Raw genomic sequence first — 17,749 nt, 5'->3', positions numbered from 1 at the left:
CCTCCTGAGGAGGAGGATCAGGATACATGCAACACAGCCTGCAAAGCCCTGGGATGCCACAAGGAAGGGACCACATAAAAGTGATCTGATAGGTACACCTGGCTTCTCAGCTCTGTCTTCACTGCCACGCAGGAGCGCTGTTGCTTCAGTGTTACCTGCTGCACAAGCTGTGAAGGCAGCTTGTTGTGCCAGAAAGGGAACACGCTGTTGTGTTGCTGCAGCCCAGGCCTGGGCAAGATGTTAACTGCAGTCCACGACAGACTCCTCGAGTACATCTACATTAACACCTACATTTTGTGCAAGCTTATTCTTGCCTGGTCTGAACTTCCACATTCCTCCTGCCTCAAAGCTCACACCGAAGCTTTCAGTATTGCACTCAGACAGAAGGAAAATCCCATCCAGGACTCCCTCTGTGGAGCACTCTTCTCTCAGCCAAGGCAATCTGTGCATCTAGGGAACAAAGAAGGTCATCACACGAAAATAGACAGGGGAGCTGCCAAAAAGAGTTGATTTATGAGATCGGACCCTAGAGTGTTTTGTGCTTGCAGGTGAGTTTTGAGTACAGTCATGACTACTGAAATCAGGAGTCCTACCGAGGAGACATGCTGTGTTGAGGAAGGCTTATGATTTCTGTTACACCCACCCATATGAGAGAATTAGAAGCTGTGCATCCGTGGATGCAGCTGTGCATCCCTGTGGCACCATTTCATCTCCTGTAATGCAGCCAGGCCACCAGGAAACAGGTGGAGGGACCGTCTGCATCAGTGGCGAGGGTGTGAGCCTCACCATGCTTTGCAGGTTGGTCCCAGTTCTGAACAGGGACAGAGCTTTTGGTCACTTGTGTGGACTCAACGTGCCTCTTCCAGCTCGTGGAAGAGAGCAGAACTAGGGTTGATGATCTAAGGGTTACGCATCTACACAGTGCGTAACCCCATGAGAGAGTCAGCCTGGCTTGGAGACTGCACTGCTGCCTGCAAAAGGTGAGATCAGGGCTGTGCCGGGGCAAGGGCACTGCCTCCTGTCTTTGCACAGCTGCAGGCAGTGCTATCAGGCAGCACAGGCACCTCAGTGCTCTCCAAACCACAGGTGCAGGCATTCTCTGCTACTCATGCATTTCATCCCTCACAGGCCAAGGTTGATGCATCCTGTGCTGGAGGACAGGTCAAATTAACTCAGTCTTTTTTGTCAGGCTGATCCACTTGCTGAAAAAGACAAGGCTTGTCTTTTAGGTACAGAGGTGCTTGGTTTGACTGTGAGAGCCTCAAGTGAGCATCTGAACTGCTGGAGATGGCTGCAGTGCCAGTGGAGCTCATGATGGGCACATACTGTACCTGATGCTTTGTCCCGTTGTCTCAGAATCAGGCAGTATAGGATAATACCCCTACTCTGGACATCCATGTGAGTGGAAAGAGGAGTAGACTTGGATATTCGAGCAGTTATTTAAGGAGAAAGATCTGGACTGCAAGAGAAGGGGTTGCTTTTGGCAACCACCACTGACCCTGCACGCTTTCTCCCTCATGTAGCTCCCAAAACTGACCTGTCCTTGGTCATAGAACCATAGATGCTTTGGGCTGGAAGGCACCTTCACAGTTCATCTAGTCCAACCCACCTTGCAGTGAGCAGGGACACCTTGTACTGGACCACGTTGCTCAGAGCCCCATCCAATCTGAATTTGAATGTTTCCAGGAACAGGGCATCTACCATCTCTCTGGGCAACCTGCTCCAGAGTTTCACCACCCTCACTGTAAAAATGTCTTCCTTATAACCAGTCTAAATCCCTTAGTTTAAAGTCATTACTCCTTGTCCTGTCATAACAGGCCTTGCTAAAAAGACCCTCCCCAGCTTTCCGGTACTGTAAGGCTGCTATAAGGTCTCCCCAGAGCCTTCTCTTCTCCAGGCTCAAAAGCCCCAGTTCCCTCAGCCTGTCCTCATAGGAGGAGCGCTGATGATGTCTTGTTCAGCAGACTGATGGGCTTCAACCAGCTCCCAAGGCAAACTGGTGGTTCAGGGACAGGCAGGAGCAGGAGGATTGACTGCATGTACCGGGATACAGACTAAGGCTTTTCCAAAATTCATGTAGTTCTGTGTGCACAAGTGCAAGCCATGGGAAGGAAATGGACACTAATGCGGGCCTTCGTTGCTCCTGTTAGAGTGAGGACGCTGGTGGAGGAGCAGGCATCACACCGATGGTTCCCCACACCTGCTACCACAGCTGCCTGGGGCTGCATCCCCACTCCGGGGGAGAGATGGGGGTGTGGGGAGGTGGAGATTTCCTCTGGCTCACAGGTGTTCCATCTGTTGTTGTTGTCTTTTGGCACCTCTGTCTTCTGTTTTCTCTTCTACAGAGAAACTCCATCCTCCAGCACGAGGCATCCTGCAGAGGGTTCTCTACCACATGGAGCCTTTTCCACAAACTCATTTCTGCTTCTCCCCAGTAAACCTAGTGTAGATGAACAACCCTGGACCACGGCCAGTGACAGCTGTAGGACCTCAAGGCCTTTTTGACCCACCACTAGCAGACAGTAGAACAACTTCTGTAAACACAAGGCTTCTGTGTACATATTTTAACAGTATTTCTCTTTCAGGACATTCTGACATCTCTGCAATATGCTTTTACTTCCACCCTAAGTTTCCTGGGCTTTTTGCTCCCTCTTTCCATCTCCTTGAGCCAATGAAGAGTCATTTTGATGAGAACAGTGGCTTTCTCAGAAACATCTGTTCTCTGCACCCTGTGGAATTACTCAGTTCAAGGCTGGTTTGTGCTAGAAAAGGACTTCACCACCCTCTTCCCAATCTCGCCTTCTAAGATTCACAGCTTCCTGACAAAATTAGTCCTGAATTACCCCACCTCTCCTGGTATTTTCCTTTGTGTGTCATTTTGCTGTAGGAGAGGTGAAGACTACAGGCTGAGGGATGGGCCTGGTGGTACTGCAGGACTCAAGACTGCCCAGGAAAGGCAAATGAGGATGGACAGGTTTCATAGAGAGCAAAGGGCTGGTGCATTAAAGAAGGCTTGTGGCAGCCAGGAGGGTGGGAGATAGTGAGAAACAAGATTCCACATCCTAGCACAAAAGGGAGAAATGTGAATTTTAATCAGACAAGAGTGCCTCAGATAAAAATTAGTCAGCTTGCAAAAAAAAAAAAACCAAAAAACCCAACAACAAAGTAATTTATTGTAGCTCAGGTGTATAAAAGAAGTGCATAAAATTGGCTCCACAAGAAGGTCAAAGTAAGTGCATGAGCAAAATACAAGCATGTATGTATGTGTGTCTGTGCGTATCTTCTATTCAGTGTCTCTCATTATGGAACTGGCAATCAATCATAACCCCTAAGGGTTTTTTGTCTTGTCCATCAGCTCCCAGCCAGACAACATCCCTTCATGGCATTAGACTGGGAGAATAATGAAGAGATAAAGAATGACATCAAAACAGGAGAAAGGGAGGTGGATTCACAGAGCACTATGGGTTGGCAGGTGTTCAGATACAGGCAGAGACTTTATCAGTCCTTGTGACCCCAGTGTGGCAATACTACTTATTCAGCCGGCTGCAAGAGAAAAGTCTCGTATGAGTACCAGCAGTATCAAGGAGAAAAGCTTCATTCGTACATCTTGAAGCCAGCCAACCCCCCACATTTCTGCATGGTGTAGAGAATGACTGCCTGTCTCTGTAGCTGAGGATGCAAATGGTTACTTGTATATCCACATAGCTGCAGTTTAGTTTTCAGTTACACTGAGCTGCTTACTCAGCAAAGAGAGTTGAAAGAACAACTGTATCAGCACTTGTATTGCAGATTTATCTAGGTTTTGATGTAGCTGGATGGGCTTGGTCCTCTCCTTAAGGGGATTATTATTTAACCTCAATAAAAATAAGGTGAAAACGAGGTGAATTCTTTGACATGCTAAGCTAAACAATGCTTCACCCCATATACATCCCAGCTATGAAGCAGTATTTGCCAATGAACATGCTCACTGAATTCTCAGTGCCAGTGAAAACAAACAGGTAAAACTATTGCAGTTTGGCACTGTCACCAGTGAAAATTCAGCAGAGGTCCAGTTCTGTGCCTATACTTCCATTGAACTCGTTCATGCAGTCATTTATACTGTCCTTAGCTCTCTGTTTCGGGTGGCAGAATGGCTGTCAATGTTTCTTAACAGCTGCTGCTGATGCCTGATACTGAGTAAACTTAAAGACAGCTTCTTTAGAAAGAAGGGCAGCTTCTCTGATAAGAAATCCCTGATTCCATGAGAAGGGACAGGACACGCCACGATATTTCATATTATTCAAGGCTGTTGGGAGAGCATGGTTCAGACTGTTCTGTGATTTTTCTCTTCTCTTCCATTGCTCCCAGGAGATTGTTGGCATTTTTCACAGATTGCAATCCAGCTCTGCTAGCGCAGTGCTGGAATTACATTATGGACACCACGAGTTAGTAAAGCTTGGGTTTCAGCCTCAAGCTTGGTTGTGTGCCTTCCACCTCCACAGCTTCAATGTCTGGGTCCCAGATCCACTATGGAACCTATGAAAGGACTCCAGAGCTCCCACGTGGGTTTGGCTAACATCTCTCAACGTCAAGATTCTTCAAATGAAACCTCCCTGCTCAAAAGTTCCCTGGCACAGTACTACCATGGGCTTGGGGCATAACAGGGAATTCGTTAACATAGCTTGTGACACTGAAGCATGACTTAACACGAGTAAGAGCTGAAAATGCTGAAATGCAGCTGTACTGTATCACCAAGCAGGCTCAAGCTCTATTTCTCCCCACCTGACCACCCAGCTCCCCTGCCCTGAAACCAGAGAATTTGCCCATTCTCGGTGCCACTTATTGTCTCATTGCCACTTACTGTCGACACTGACATGTCTTGTTTTCCAGCAAGTATTGTCTTGCTCGTGCCATCCTTCTTGCCCTTTGCTGCCAGGAGAGAAGGAATAGACAACGATTGGATATTTTTATGCTTCAAATGCTTTCCTCTGAAGTGATGGCAAAGTACTGTCTGACGTTTGCAGACTGCCCATCTCAAACCATTTGCTTTGATTCTAAGGGTTGACACTTTATCTGTTCTGTCATGCACTCAGACATAAAATCAGATGACTCCTATAGTTTGGGGGGACTGTCATCTTTTTGCCTTTCGTAGGGACCAGGGCACTCACCCTCCTCCTTTGCCAGCTTATACCACCAATGATGCATAGGCACGCAAAGCCAAACACCAATACACTGCCTGCAATACTTGCTGCGATTGCCACATAGGTGATCCAAACAGGAGCTTCCTCTGCAGAAGGAGAAAAGTACTGAGCCCCAGAAACAAAGATAATTTTAAGGCTTTTTGGTGGAGGCAGGGGAAAGATGCTAATTTCCATACCCACGAGGTAATTAAGGCTGATCTTCCTGTCATTGTCTTCCATGAGGTGACAGTTCCACAACCCTGCAGCACTGACGTTCACCTCTACCTTTACTTCATGGTGATTTGAGTTCTTGATGTCCATCTGAGTACCATTCACACGTTCCCAGCGCAAGTGGGCATTGGGTGGGAGTGGACTAGAGACCTGGCAGATCAGGGTCATCTTGGACCCTCTAGGGAGGGGCCCAACTGGGTTAGCTGAGACTGTAAAAGTAAGAAAAGGACATGTAAGTGAGAGGATGGGAAGATGGTCCAACTACACTCTTGTGGCTTCCAGGTTTCTGCAGCTCCTCATCTCTTGACTCACTTCTCTTTCTCTTACCTTTCATCACCACCAGCTCTATCTTGCTCTGTGTGTATCTTCCTTTGTACGCCAGCTGGCACTCATACTGTCCAGAGTGGTTGAAATGGACTTTGGGGAGTTTCACTCCTACAGTACTTTCAGGTTTGCTTTCAAGTATCTCAAACCAAAAGTGGTTGCTTTTTTTGGTCTCATGCTTCTCTCCTCGTGCTGTGATGTTGAAATCAAGTAACTGATGACTGGCTGCACTTTCCTGTTGTTTCCAACTCAGTTGTCCTGCGAAACCTCCTTTCCATTTTATCTTCTGGAAGTTCAGATGCCATGACAAGATGACAGTGCTGTCAACAGTTGCATATTTTCTTTCCCAATCTGGGTTCTGAAAACCTGAATTCAGAAGAAATAAGGAATACAGAGGCAAGCAAAGACATGGCTACACTTTCCTGTGCCCACCCTTGATCTAGAGAGACACACACTGTGCTCAACCAAAAGAGGACTTGAAGAAAAGCCACGAGATATGCCAGGAAGGAGAAATGGATAGGGTCTGAGAATGGGTTTAGAGAGCCGAAGGTCCCAAGCTCACCAGAGCTGAAAAGAACAGTTCCCAGGGAGAGGAGAATCCTCTCCTCACCAAGCCTGGGAAAGAAAATGGGAGCAAGTGTGGAACAGAGTTCAGGCAGCAGAGCAGTCACCAAGTTACTGTTGGAAGCCCTAGGAAAATGACCGTGGAGAACCACTGCTTTGGAAGCTGGAAAGTTAAAGCTCAGCTGATGAGCTGGAGGGAGCACTGGTTCCCAAGCCCATGGATGAGTTGCATTTTTGTTGTTGCATACCTAATACCTTCACATCAAAGGAGATGTTCTGATTAATCAATGGAGAGCTTGAATGGACATGACATGTCCAGGTCCCGTTGTCCATAGCCTCCAGTTCCTTTAACTTCAGTACGTATTTTTCAGGTGTCTCGTTTTGTAAGAATTTTGTTTGCACTGTTTTATCATTACTGTTAAACAATTTGATGATGAGATTGGGTAGAGGATGGGATGAATTTTGCATTATAGTCAGTTCGGGGACTTCATTTGGCAGAAAGTGTCCATCTGAAGAGATTGTCACTGTAAAAAGAAAAAGAGCAGCCAGTAAGTTAACTCCTCTTCCTACGAGAAAGAGACAAGTGACACAGCAAAGAGAATACAAAGACTTTGTGGAGATGGAGGAGAAATGAACTAAGATAGCCCAGGCCAGAAGAAATGGCAGCTGGATAAAAAATCCCAGCAGAAATGTCTCTCTGGGTTCTTATAACCTCCTCCTACCTTGTCTCCTCATGTGTGAAAAGCCCTTAATCACTCACATTTAAAGACATGCAGTGAGATACTGACTGTTTGAGAGCCATATTCACAGGTGTAGATGCCAGCATCGGACAGCCTTAAGTCCCACACCTTCAGGTGTTTATTTTTGGTGATCTCAGATCTCTCAGTCATGGTAGCTTTGCCTTTAGAAAAAGTAAGCTTAGTTAGGAGGGAAAAGCTTTCTCAGTCATACACTGGGGAGAAGGAGTGATGAATTGGAAGCCTTACCTTTCAAAGCTGTAGTTTTAAACAACCTTACAGTAATCTTATAGTACTTCCAGGTCACGCCTGTGTCATGAGGAATGCCTCTGCACTGCAGGATCACCGCCCCTCCTGCAACCCCAGTCTGTAGGTAGTTTCGCTGAGCCATAATGGGGATCAGACCTGAAAGTCAATGCCCACCAAAAAAAGGATACGTTAACTTTCTGAAGGGTGGCTCAGTGAATACTTCCCATCCCCCCAGACAGGCACAGATATTTCTCCTCCTTTTTCCAGACGTTAGGAAGATTATCCTCAGTTTCTGAGTTTTCCACTCCTTTCTCATCAACCAATCAACCTCTTTTCTTTTCAGCTCTATAGCTTCTCTCTCCTCCACTTTGGGCTCTTTGCCTGGCTAATGGCTATTCTGTTTCACATCCACTCAGAAGCAGGAAAAATACCAGTGATTGTCGTGGATTCACTATCATTCGCAATTTTGAGATGTCAACAGTTCTATGGAAACAACCTTTTTCCAATGGATGAGTTTTAGTTGTCCTACTGGTAGAAATATGCCAGCCCTCCTTCACTCCGCAGTCAAGACCTGAGGCAGCACCGGCAAATTTGCAGACCTTTCTTCCAACTTCTGCATGGAACAAGACTGAAAGCCCAGGAAAAATGAAAGGATAAAATAAAAAATAAAGGAAGAAGGCTGGCCTAACATCAGGTTCCTGCGTTTGGGATAAGAGCTGTTTGACATTGTATAATGTTGAAGAAGCATTAATAATGTTTTATGTGTTTCCTTTCCTTCACTGTAAAGAGGATTTCTGTGGGATACCATGAGAAGGAGACGGAGTTGCCAGAGGTATGACTATAAAAATAACAAGGGGTCTGTGGTCTTACTGCTGGTAAGCTCTCAGCACTGCCTAACCTGCAAAGCCCCCAGGGTGACCCTAGTACTGAAGAGTCACAGAAATGCAAAATAAAAAGTTTGCATGAGTTTGAGGAAGGGTTTTCCACAAGTTACATATTTGTCCAAGAGCACAAGTAAGCTGCAACTTTGCCAGTACAGGTTTTCAATAATTATACATTGGACCACAGAAAATTATGAACTTGCCTGAAACTGTGAAATTATAAATGCTGTTAAAAAGAGTTGGTATCTTTTGCTTTGCTTTTGGTGCTAGCATTCATAAAAGATTTCCAATCTTTCCTTCGCAAACAAAGGAATGACAGCTAAGTATCTGAGAAATGGAGGCTTGGTCTTGATCATTTCCCTGTCTTTCTTGGAAAATGAACACTAAATAGTCCACTGGATTGTATAGTACTAGCAGTCAAATCGAGCAAGCCAGGAGCATCACATTTGTAAAGGCAAATCTGGGATGAGAAATACACACATTTCCTCCCAGGCAGCTGGAAGCAGTGTAGAGGGCAGTCATTTCCAATCTGTGCTCAGTGTACACCCTGGCTCTTGCAGGAATTCCACTTCTGCATCTCTACAGAGCAGCTCCCCAGACTTGGTGAGGCTCCAGACACCCTGGATTCAGCTGGCAGGCTCAATAGGCAGGATGAGAACAACCCGCACCCCAAAATTTGAGCTGTCATAGAATCATAGAATGGTTTGAGTTGGGGGGACTTTAAAGGTCATCTAGTTCCAATCCCCCTGCCATCGGCAGGGATACCTCCCACTGGATCAGGCTGCCCAAGGCCCCATCCAACATGGCCTTGAACACCTCCAGGGATGGGGCAGCCACAACTTCCCTGGGCAACTGGTTCCAGTGCTTCACCACCCCCCTCATTGTGAAGAATTTCTTCCTAATATCTAGTCTAAATCTGCCCCTCTTCGGTTTATAACCATTCTCCCTAGTCCTATCACTCAAAGCCCTTGTAAAAAGTCCCTTCCCAGCTTTCCTGTAGCCTATTCAGGTACTGGAAGGTCTCTACAAGGTGTCCTCAGAGCCTTCTCTTCTCCAGGCTGAACAACCCCAACTCTCTCAGCCTGTCCTCGTATGTCCTGATGTCCTGATCATCTTTGTAGCCCTTCTCTGGACCTGTTCCAACAGGTCCATATCATTCTTATGTTGAGGATTCCAGAACTGGAAACAATACTCCAAATGAGATCTCACTAGAGAGGAATAGAGGGGCAGAATCACCTCCCTTCATCTGCTGGCCACGCTTCTTTTGATGCAACCTAGGATACGAGCCTGGGCTGTGAGTACACATTGCTGGCTCATGTTGAGCTTCTCATCAGTCAGCATCCCCAAGTCCTTCTCTGCAGGGCTGCTCTAAAAATGCAGCTCTTGAAATAACAGGGCAGGGATGTACAGAGGCTCTCAGCTTCTATCCCTTCTGTCCTAACCTCCACTGCTTGGCCCCTCAGAGAGCTGTTGGGCAGCCCAGAGGTGGGCCAGAGAAGGTAAGAGGGCAGCTGTTACAGCTATGTTGCTGGAAAGAACCTGCTGTAAGCCATGTGAGGTATGTTTTTCGCAAATCGTGAGAAGCCTAAAACGACCCCAGGTGTTCTGAGGCTTGTGGAAAGATTGTAAGAACTGGGAGGGTTCACTGAGCTGAGAACTCACCCAGATGCAGAACCAAGTAGATGGCAAGTGTGCTGCTCACCGCTCTGCCACATGACTCCATTGCTGTGGGAATGGTTCTCCCTGTTGCAGATTGCAGGGCTGGAAATACAGCCAATGCCAAGCGATGTTGTCCTGGAGGACCAAAATGCTCTGTTAATAATGGTTGTTTTTCAGACTGTGGTGGATGGGGCCCATGTTCCCTGTCACCACCCACCATCCTCCAGTCCAGTGAAGTGGAAACTCATTGGCAAAGTCACCTGAGCCCTGTGTTTCAACAAAGAATCCAGCTGCAGTGTTTCCCTAGAGTTTGGTATGAAACATTTCATTTTACTCAACACCAGGTTTCTGGCATTCGTTGGACTGCAGGTGTTGCTATCACCAAGAATTCTGTGCTTTTTCACTTCTCTATGGTGGGTTATCACGGCTCTCTCAGCAATTAAGGTTGAACACATACAGGGCTACATTAGCAAGAGCACAACCAGTAGGCTGAGGAAAGTTGTTGTTTCTCTCTATTTGGCACATCTGAGTTCTCATGATCCAGTTCTGGGTCTCCAGTACAAGACATGTGCCAAGAAATTGGACAGAGTCCAATGGAGTGCTTCTGGGACAGTGGGGAGGCTGGAGTACATGATAGATGATACAGAGTACATGATATATGACATATATTTCCTGTGAGGGTGGTGAGGTGCTGGAACTGGTTGCCCAGAGAAGTCACGGATACTCCATCCCTGGAGGTGTTCAAAGCCAGGTTGGATGGGGCTTTGAGCAACCTGATCCCATGGGAGGTGTCCCCGCTCCATCTCAGGGGGGTTGGAACTGAATGATCTGTGTGGTCCCTTCCAACACAAACCATTATATGAGTCTGTGATTCTATATACAGGGAGAGACAGAAAGTTGGATTTGGTAGGGAGAATAGAATCAAGGTGGTATCTAATTTCAATCTCCCATTATCTGAATGATATCACCTAGAAGAAGGAGCCACCTTCTTCTCAGAGGTGTAAAGGAGAGGAACAGGAGGCAGCAGCCATTCATTGCAACAAGGAACGGTTGATTAGATATAAGGAGAACAGCTGGTTCCATCCAGCAGGAGGTTGGACTGGAGACCTCCAGTCATCCCTTGCCATTGAAATATTTCTGTGCGGTTCTGTGGTTCTATGATTAAGGCTACCCTTTGGCTCTTATTAATGCTTTTCTTGAGTTTTTCATCTACTATTTATTACCTTAAAGGTCTTAATAACCTCCAAGTCTGATGTTGTTGGAAAGACTAATTTGAATTCTTAGGACTATTCAACAAAAAGTCTGGGGGGAAGGAAAGAATGAGGTCAGAAAAAAGATGAATTGATGGTAACAAAACCTTAAGTGGGAATTGGAAGCCAACTGTCTTGTTGAGGTGAGTTATCAAATTAGATGAAGTACCTGACTGCAGCAGAGACCTAGTGCTGTTATCAGCTGCAGCTGGGATGGGCTGACAAGGCGAAGGGGACCATGCCTGCTTATACATGGAGACTACTGAGCTCTTCATCCCTGAACCAAGGCATATGTCACAAAATGGAAGCCAAGCAGGTAAACCACTCTGGGGACTGCACAAAAACAGTGAGGTGACCTCATCTCTCTGAAAGCAGGCAATCCCCATGCCAAGAGACCCCTGAAACAGACCTTTCCTATTGCTTGCAAAAGGTGTCAGCCCTTTGAGGGCTTGTTCCTGGCAGGCATAAATCATCCTTCAGACCCTCTTGTGGCCCTTTGGTTGCTGAGCCAAAAGGGGTCAGAGAGCCAGCTGAGAAGGCACTGGGGCAGCTCAAAAGCATCCCACCTCCAAGCTCAGAATACTGGCAAAGGTCAGAGGATGTCAGGTTTGTGAAGGGGAGCTGGAGTGTGTTGTGTGAACACTGACAGCATAGAGGCAGGTTAGAAGAGGTTTTTACAGGCATAGTTCAACTTGTAAGGCAGGAAGTTCAAAGCTGGAGATGCTTCTAGAAACATGCACACGATGAGGCAGAGTGCTAGAGCTGCAAAGTGTGACAGAGAAAGTAGTGTGAAGAAGAGTATGGGGTCATCAGGAACAGGAGAACTCAGGAAGCACAGGGTGCTATACAGAAAATATGGACTAAAGGAATCTGAAGCAAGAGAGGCTTCGTTTAAACCTAAGCAGCATCTGGCTTCTGACACATAAAGTAAGAACTTTTTGAAACAGAGACTGGGGAAAATCCAACAAATATTAGATGAGCAGATTATGTGGGCTGAAGCATTTGAATCACAAAAACTCCACGTCCTGAAGCGGAGGGTCAGGCAGAAGCTGACAAAGCTCAAGGAGCAAGCAGTGGGAAGCAAGATGAACAAACCAAATCCTGTTTTAACAGAGTGTAGGAAAACACTATGATGCTAGCAATGGAGAAAATCAGATATGAGAAGAAGGACTGATAAGTAGTGGGAACGTGGAGGAAAGATCCAGGCCCAGGAAGATCTGGATCCCTAACAGAAACATTCACACCAGCTTTCAGAGAACTCAGGAGGACAGCTGGTGGGAGGGTCCCTCAAGTCTAGCTGGTAATAGAAACCTCCTGTCACAGGTAGCATGATGGACTTGAAGGCTAGAGGCATAATGGGACTGAACTCAAAAGAAAAACAAGAATAAATTTATAAAATATCTATATGAATTATGTGTGGTAGTAAATATATGTATTCTGTTAGAGGATCATTTCATATCGAAATTAATTCAAATGGTCAGAGCACCTGAAACTATCAAAGAGAAGATAAAAACAGCACTGTATTTACGTGGAGATTGGGTCGGCATGACTGACAATCTGACAGTGAGACAGAAGTACACACGGACACGTATGAAAAATACAGGTGCAAGAGTAAAACAGCAGCCATGTGCACCCTCAGAAGAGGCATAAATGGCAAAGGCACACTCAGAGAAGATTTGCGACTTGCCTCATGTAAAGCAAAAAACACATCTCAGCACCAGAAAATATTTGCATGAGCCATTTTGTGCGAAAATAGTAAAATGCTGGAGAAAGTGCATGTGATTGGAGATCACTCCTTATAAGATGCAATAGCGGTGATTAAGCAGTTTGTTGGGCTAAGCTATAGAATAAAGAAAGGGGCAAAACCAAGGCATCTGTATGCATCTCACTCCAAAGAAACATCTATAACTGATGTAAGGGCGTAAGATCCATCCCTGAGACTAGAGAAGAAACCTTGTCCTTGCGAGCGCTTACATCACCTGTCCTGATGGGATCAGCAGGATAACTCAGACCCTGCTCTAAAGTTATATGTAAAAATTAACAAGGTCAGCACTGGGTTTCAAATAGTTTTAGTCATTAAACTTTATATAAAACCTGAAGATAATGGAACAGATAAAAATTAATGAAATCGCTGAGTCACACCCCATCATTTTGTTTTGGCCGGGAATCTCTATTTTCCTGTCATCTTATGGCTTCAGTTTTTTCTTCGTCTGCCTGCTACCTGATTATTGAGTGAAATCACACAACCAGAACACTGTGGGACCAGTGAACTGCTGACCTCGTGCAGCTTGGTAGATGCAGATTGATACACCTTTGTTTTTCTGTTTCTCCTCGTGGTTTCACATGTTCTGCATTCCTACTTCACACTAATCTTTGTATTTCTGTGGCAGATCTCTACAATGTGATGTTCACCACCTACACGTTACAAGTCAATGGGGAAAACAGGTTGCCTTCAGCTAGAATGTCTTTGATACATCTTCTCTCTCCCTGTTTATCTTTACTTCTCACGCGTACCACTTCCTATCTCACCCTGTCCTTCTATCTCCTGCTGTATCTCTCCAGGTCAGACCACAGGCAGTGCTACTCTGGTGTTTACAGATCTCAGTGAGCAAGGCTCTGCTGTATTAACCGAGCGAGCCGCTCGTGTTAGCTGATGCCTGTAGCAGACACGCAGCCTCCTTACAGGCAGCCCAGCTGTATCTTCTGGTGGTACTCACAAATTAAGCGGTGTCAGGGAATGTCTCCAGGCACTGGAACATACTCATCAGTCCTGTTAAATTGCTAGAACATTTCCTGACACATTTTTGGCCCAGGACGACTCTCGCTTTCCTGAGCAACTCCCGAGATGCATTTAGGTGTTAGCAGGGGCCAGGGACCACTCCCATTAGGTGGCTGGCATGTAGCCAGCTCATTTTAGAGGTTAAGTGAGTTTAATAGCCCAGACTATCTTATGCCAGTTGGCCTCTGTGCCAGAAACAGTCCAGGCATACTTGCTTTATTAGCACATATAGTGATGGAGGAGCAGGGCTCCCTCCCAAGTGAACATTGATTTCCATTTCATTTTAACTTCCCCCTCTTATTACACTCGTTTAATCTCCTTCTTGACTTCTTTTAATAATCCTTGCCTCTCTGAGGGATAGGAAAAGCAGAGCTGAGGCAGTGAGCAATCTGGGGGGATGATGCCTGCAGGCTGAGGTCTGACCTGGAGAACGTCTGCTTGAGAGTCCAGCAGCCCCTGGCCCCCTCTAGCACCTCGCCCCAGCAGGTGATGGCTGCAGAGAGCTCTCCCCTAGGCTGGCACTGGCGTGATACCGGAGGAAACTGAAATACAAGAAACCCCAAAACTCCGAAACCACTCCTGATGCAGAGTAGGCCATTTCCTTCTGTGTGTGTGTTCCTGTGCCTCTTTAATGCAGTGTGGTTTTCTTGTTTTCTTCTCTCCTCTTGCTTGTGGCTGTGCTTTTGATCTGGTAGCAGCTCACTCGGTTCAGGCGGAGGGGGGTGCCCCCCAGCCATCCATTTGCACAAAGGCTCCACACCTCTATTGCTGCCGCGCTGCATTTCCCCTCGCAGTGGCTGCCAGGCAAGAGTTGAGGGATGTAGCTGCCTCTTGTCCCTGCACATCAGTTTGGCTTGGCTTTGGGGCTCTGGCTTACAGGGGATGACCTCTCTTTTTCTCAGTTTAAACACCTAAAGCAAAGCTGACCTGGCTCATTTACTCTGTAGTGGGGTTTTTTTCAAATTGCTTATTAATGCTGAAGCAAACGTATATGAGCAGCAGCAGGCAGGGTGACAGACTAAATGCAACAGAAACAGCCAGCAGAGAGCAGAGAGGATAGCAGTGAAGGTTATTTCACTGGCCCCTCGCAACTGGCTGACCCTGCCTCGATTTCCCCTCAAGTGCCTCTAGCTGTTCATCTGAGAGCAGCTGCCACCTTTCAGAGCTGCTGCTAGAGGGAGGTGGTGGAGCAGGGCCCATGGGAGCAGGGAGGTGGATGCTGCTGACCTCCCCAAGAGAAAGGTTCCACTGTCGGGATCAGGCAGGGCAGCAAGGCCATCCATGTCAGTGCCAACTGAGCGCTCTTCAGCCCTAAAGTTCCTGTGTCCTAGCCATGTGCCTGGACCCACGTGGAGACCACAAGAAGCAGCTCCATCTCCACAGCCTGGGCTGCTCCCTGCAGTCTCTAACCCCTCTGACAGACTAAGAGGAAGCCAAGACCTGTCTTTGCCTCACTAGCATTTCAGAACTTGCTTTCTGAGCTTTTTGACCTTCTTTCCTTCTAACCCTCCTCTTTTTGGCTCCACGAACAGCTTTTCATCCTTCAGTTTGCAACCGCCGCTTCCTAAAGCTGCTGAAGGCTGTTACTACCAAAGGTGCTGAGATGCCCTGCAAAGTGAGGCACTGGCACAGATTGCCCAGAGAAGTCGTGGCTGCCCCACCCCTGGAGGTCTTCAAGGCCAGGTTGGACGAGGCTTTGAGCAGCCTGATCCACTGGGAGGTGTCCCTGCCCATGGCAGGGGGGTTGGAACTGGATGGGTTTTAAGGTCCCTTCCAACTCACACTATTCTACGATTCTATTATTCTATGATTCTATGAAGGCAGGGCATTTCTCACCCTCGTGGGCCATGTGAATGCTTGGGATGGTGTTCAGGAATCATTAACGCAGCTGCCAAACTAGGGAACAGCGAGATCTTACCATGCGTTTCACTTGATGTGCAGCCCAGACAGGAAAAGGATCTATATACATATTGATAAGGTCAGCACAGCAACATGGTGTGCATCTGCCTGTTCAGAGCAAAAATGCGTCCCTCTTTAATTCTGCCCTGGTGAACACACGTTCCCCATGCAAAGCTGTGGTAGAAGCGGTGGGCACTGTCCTTGGGTGCCCAAGAACTGCGAGCAGGAACAGGACGGATGCACAATTTAGCTGAGGCAAGCCCTGCCATGCTGCAGGCAGCTTTGACAACCATGTTTGTAAAACACTGGGGAGGGTAAAGGAAAAGTCTGAGTGTTGATTTGAGGGTAACATGCACCAGGGGACTGTCCAGTTTGTGGTGGGGAACATTAAGTAGTAACCTGAACTCCACCTTAATGCACCATGTAGAGGAATATCTGAGGCGGCTGACAAAGATCGAGCAGGAGACACCACCCGAAAATTGAAAAATTCAACCAGAAATACAACCCCCATTTTCAACAGTGCAGCAGCCTCTGGGAGGGGAAGGCAAGTCTCTTTTCTGGTGTCCTTAATTTGAAAGGATCTCTCTTTCTCCAAGAAATCCTGCTCGCTCAGCCCTGAGCTAGTGGATCAGGCTGCATCAGCAGCCAGAGTCAGGCAGTGAGCCAGTCAGCCTGGATTAGCAGAACAGACCCCTCCAGTCTCAGCACGTACAGATGTAAGCAGATGTCCCTCGCTAGCTGGAAACCAACATCTTCCTATTTTTCAGGTTTTTTTTTTTTAGAATAAAGTTCCCCTTCCTGGAGGGCATGCGGAGAAGGTGATAGCAAGTGGCAGCTGGTGGAGGGCTGTTCCCCAGCGCATTTCCATCCCTTGGGGATACAGATTTACCAGCAGCAGGCCCTCATATTGGACATTTTTCCTTATACATGCATTTAAAACATCTGTGAGGTCTCCAGTCTCCAAGGCGGGTTGATCTTTTCAAAGATTCTTTATTTTTAGTCCCTTTCAGGGAAAAATCAAGGGAGACGAATACTTCTTAGTTAAAACTAAAACACCTCGGAGAACTGAACATCCAGAAATATTATTAAGTCAAAGTATCAAGATAGTTTTACATTAGACCTTTGAGCGGGGCAAAACCAACCCACTTGTGCCGAAACAGCAACTCATGCGGCAGAGTAAAGTTTGTAACATTAAAAAATATGAAAACAGACTGGCCTCTTTTCTAAGAGAAAGAAAGTTTCCTTACCTCTTTTCCTTCCTCTCTGCCTCCGTGTTTCTGTCTCCTTGTCTTTGTCACCTGCTGTAATTGATCTCACCCAGCTAGAGCTGAAACAAAAGAAGAACGAAGTTGATGTTCAGAAAGAAGCTCAACAGACGTTGGCCTTGATGTCTCCTCCTCTCCAGCTGGGGCGTCAGAAAGGTCTTGCTGCCAGTCCAGATTCTGCTGACATCCGCCAACTTCTCTAAGTTGATGGTGTTTTTCCAAATGCATGTGATTTCAACTCTGGGTGTGAACAGAAATGGAGACCATAGCGGAAGGCAAATGAGAGTGTCAAACAGAGAGAGCCTATTGGCCATATGGCAGCTGATGGGAGGCCGTGACAGGGCTGAAACTTAAAAGTGAGTGATTGGAAACTGGTTCTGTTCTACCAACAAAGAAAGCTCATAAATTAGTGTGTTAGCTGAGTAGTTCTGGACCCAGCCTATGCCTCTGATGAGGTAAGAGCAAGCCATTCTCCATTTCCCAGACTGTCTCCTGCATCACTGCTAAGAAGAGGCACCTCTGAGGAGCGGGCAGTGGACCTGACCCCAGGGGTTGCACAGGGATAATAACAAAGGAAGAGGGGAATGCTGATGATATCAGAGGCACCTGTCTGTGGAGCAGGGCTGAGATTTGGGGTGATAGGAAAGAATATTTTCTTTATGGCAATGGTGGTGGCCTGCTGCCCACACAGCCACTCTCTCATTCCCTCTCCTCAGCAAGGCAGAGGGAGAAGATAAGATGAAAATACCCTC

The 17,749-nt window shown here is 46.9% G+C and overlaps 1 protein-coding gene across 7 annotated transcripts; it reads right to left on the bottom strand.

Annotated features, from left to right (window-relative positions):
- Positions 1-3,185: 3,185 nt before the first annotated feature.
- Positions 3,186-17,218, bottom strand: LOC104064368 (T-cell surface glycoprotein CD4). 7 transcript variants are annotated; one of them, XM_054056690.1, is made up of 10 exons: positions 16,980-17,218; positions 9,808-9,939; positions 7,265-7,420; positions 7,039-7,179; positions 6,527-6,802; positions 5,718-6,080; positions 5,357-5,599; positions 5,148-5,285; positions 4,841-4,908; positions 3,186-3,543 (listed from the first exon to the last, which is right to left on the bottom strand). In XM_054056690.1, the coding sequence occupies exons 2-10, from the start codon at positions 9,866-9,868 to the stop codon at positions 3,532-3,534; spliced, it is 1,458 nt and encodes a 485-aa protein (XP_053912665.1). In that variant the 5' UTR covers positions 9,869-9,939; positions 16,980-17,218; the 3' UTR covers positions 3,186-3,531. The 7 variants fall into 7 exon arrangements, 6 of the variants coding, with proteins under 6 accessions (XP_053912665.1, XP_053912667.1, XP_053912663.1 ...); XM_054056692.1 differs by having other exon boundaries at positions 5,148-5,266; XR_008448244.1 differs by having other exon boundaries at positions 4,841-5,266.
- Positions 17,219-17,749: the final 531 nt, after the last annotated feature.

The sequence above is a fragment of the Cuculus canorus genome, chromosome 1 (genome assembly GCF_017976375.1).
Source record: "Cuculus canorus isolate bCucCan1 chromosome 1, bCucCan1.pri, whole genome shotgun sequence".
NCBI classification, from domain to species: Eukaryota; Metazoa; Chordata; class Aves; order Cuculiformes; family Cuculidae; genus Cuculus; species Cuculus canorus.
This window is presented reverse-complemented; position numbering and strand designations above follow the sequence as displayed.

Bases quoted from the DNA above. Each gene is read 5' to 3' on its own strand.
- LOC104064368 (XM_054056688.1), bottom strand. From the start codon at position 9,868: ATGGAGTCATGTGGCAGAGCGGTGAGCAGCACACTTGCCATCTACTTG. The intron at 6,081-6,526 runs GTATGCAACAAC...TTCTGAATTCAG, and splicing joins CTTTGATGTGAAGGTATTAG to GTTTTCAGAACCCAGATTGG. The intron at 5,286-5,356 runs GTATGGAAATTA...TCTGGGGCTCAG, and splicing joins CAGCCTTAATTACCTCGTGG to TACTTTTCTCCTTCTGCAGA.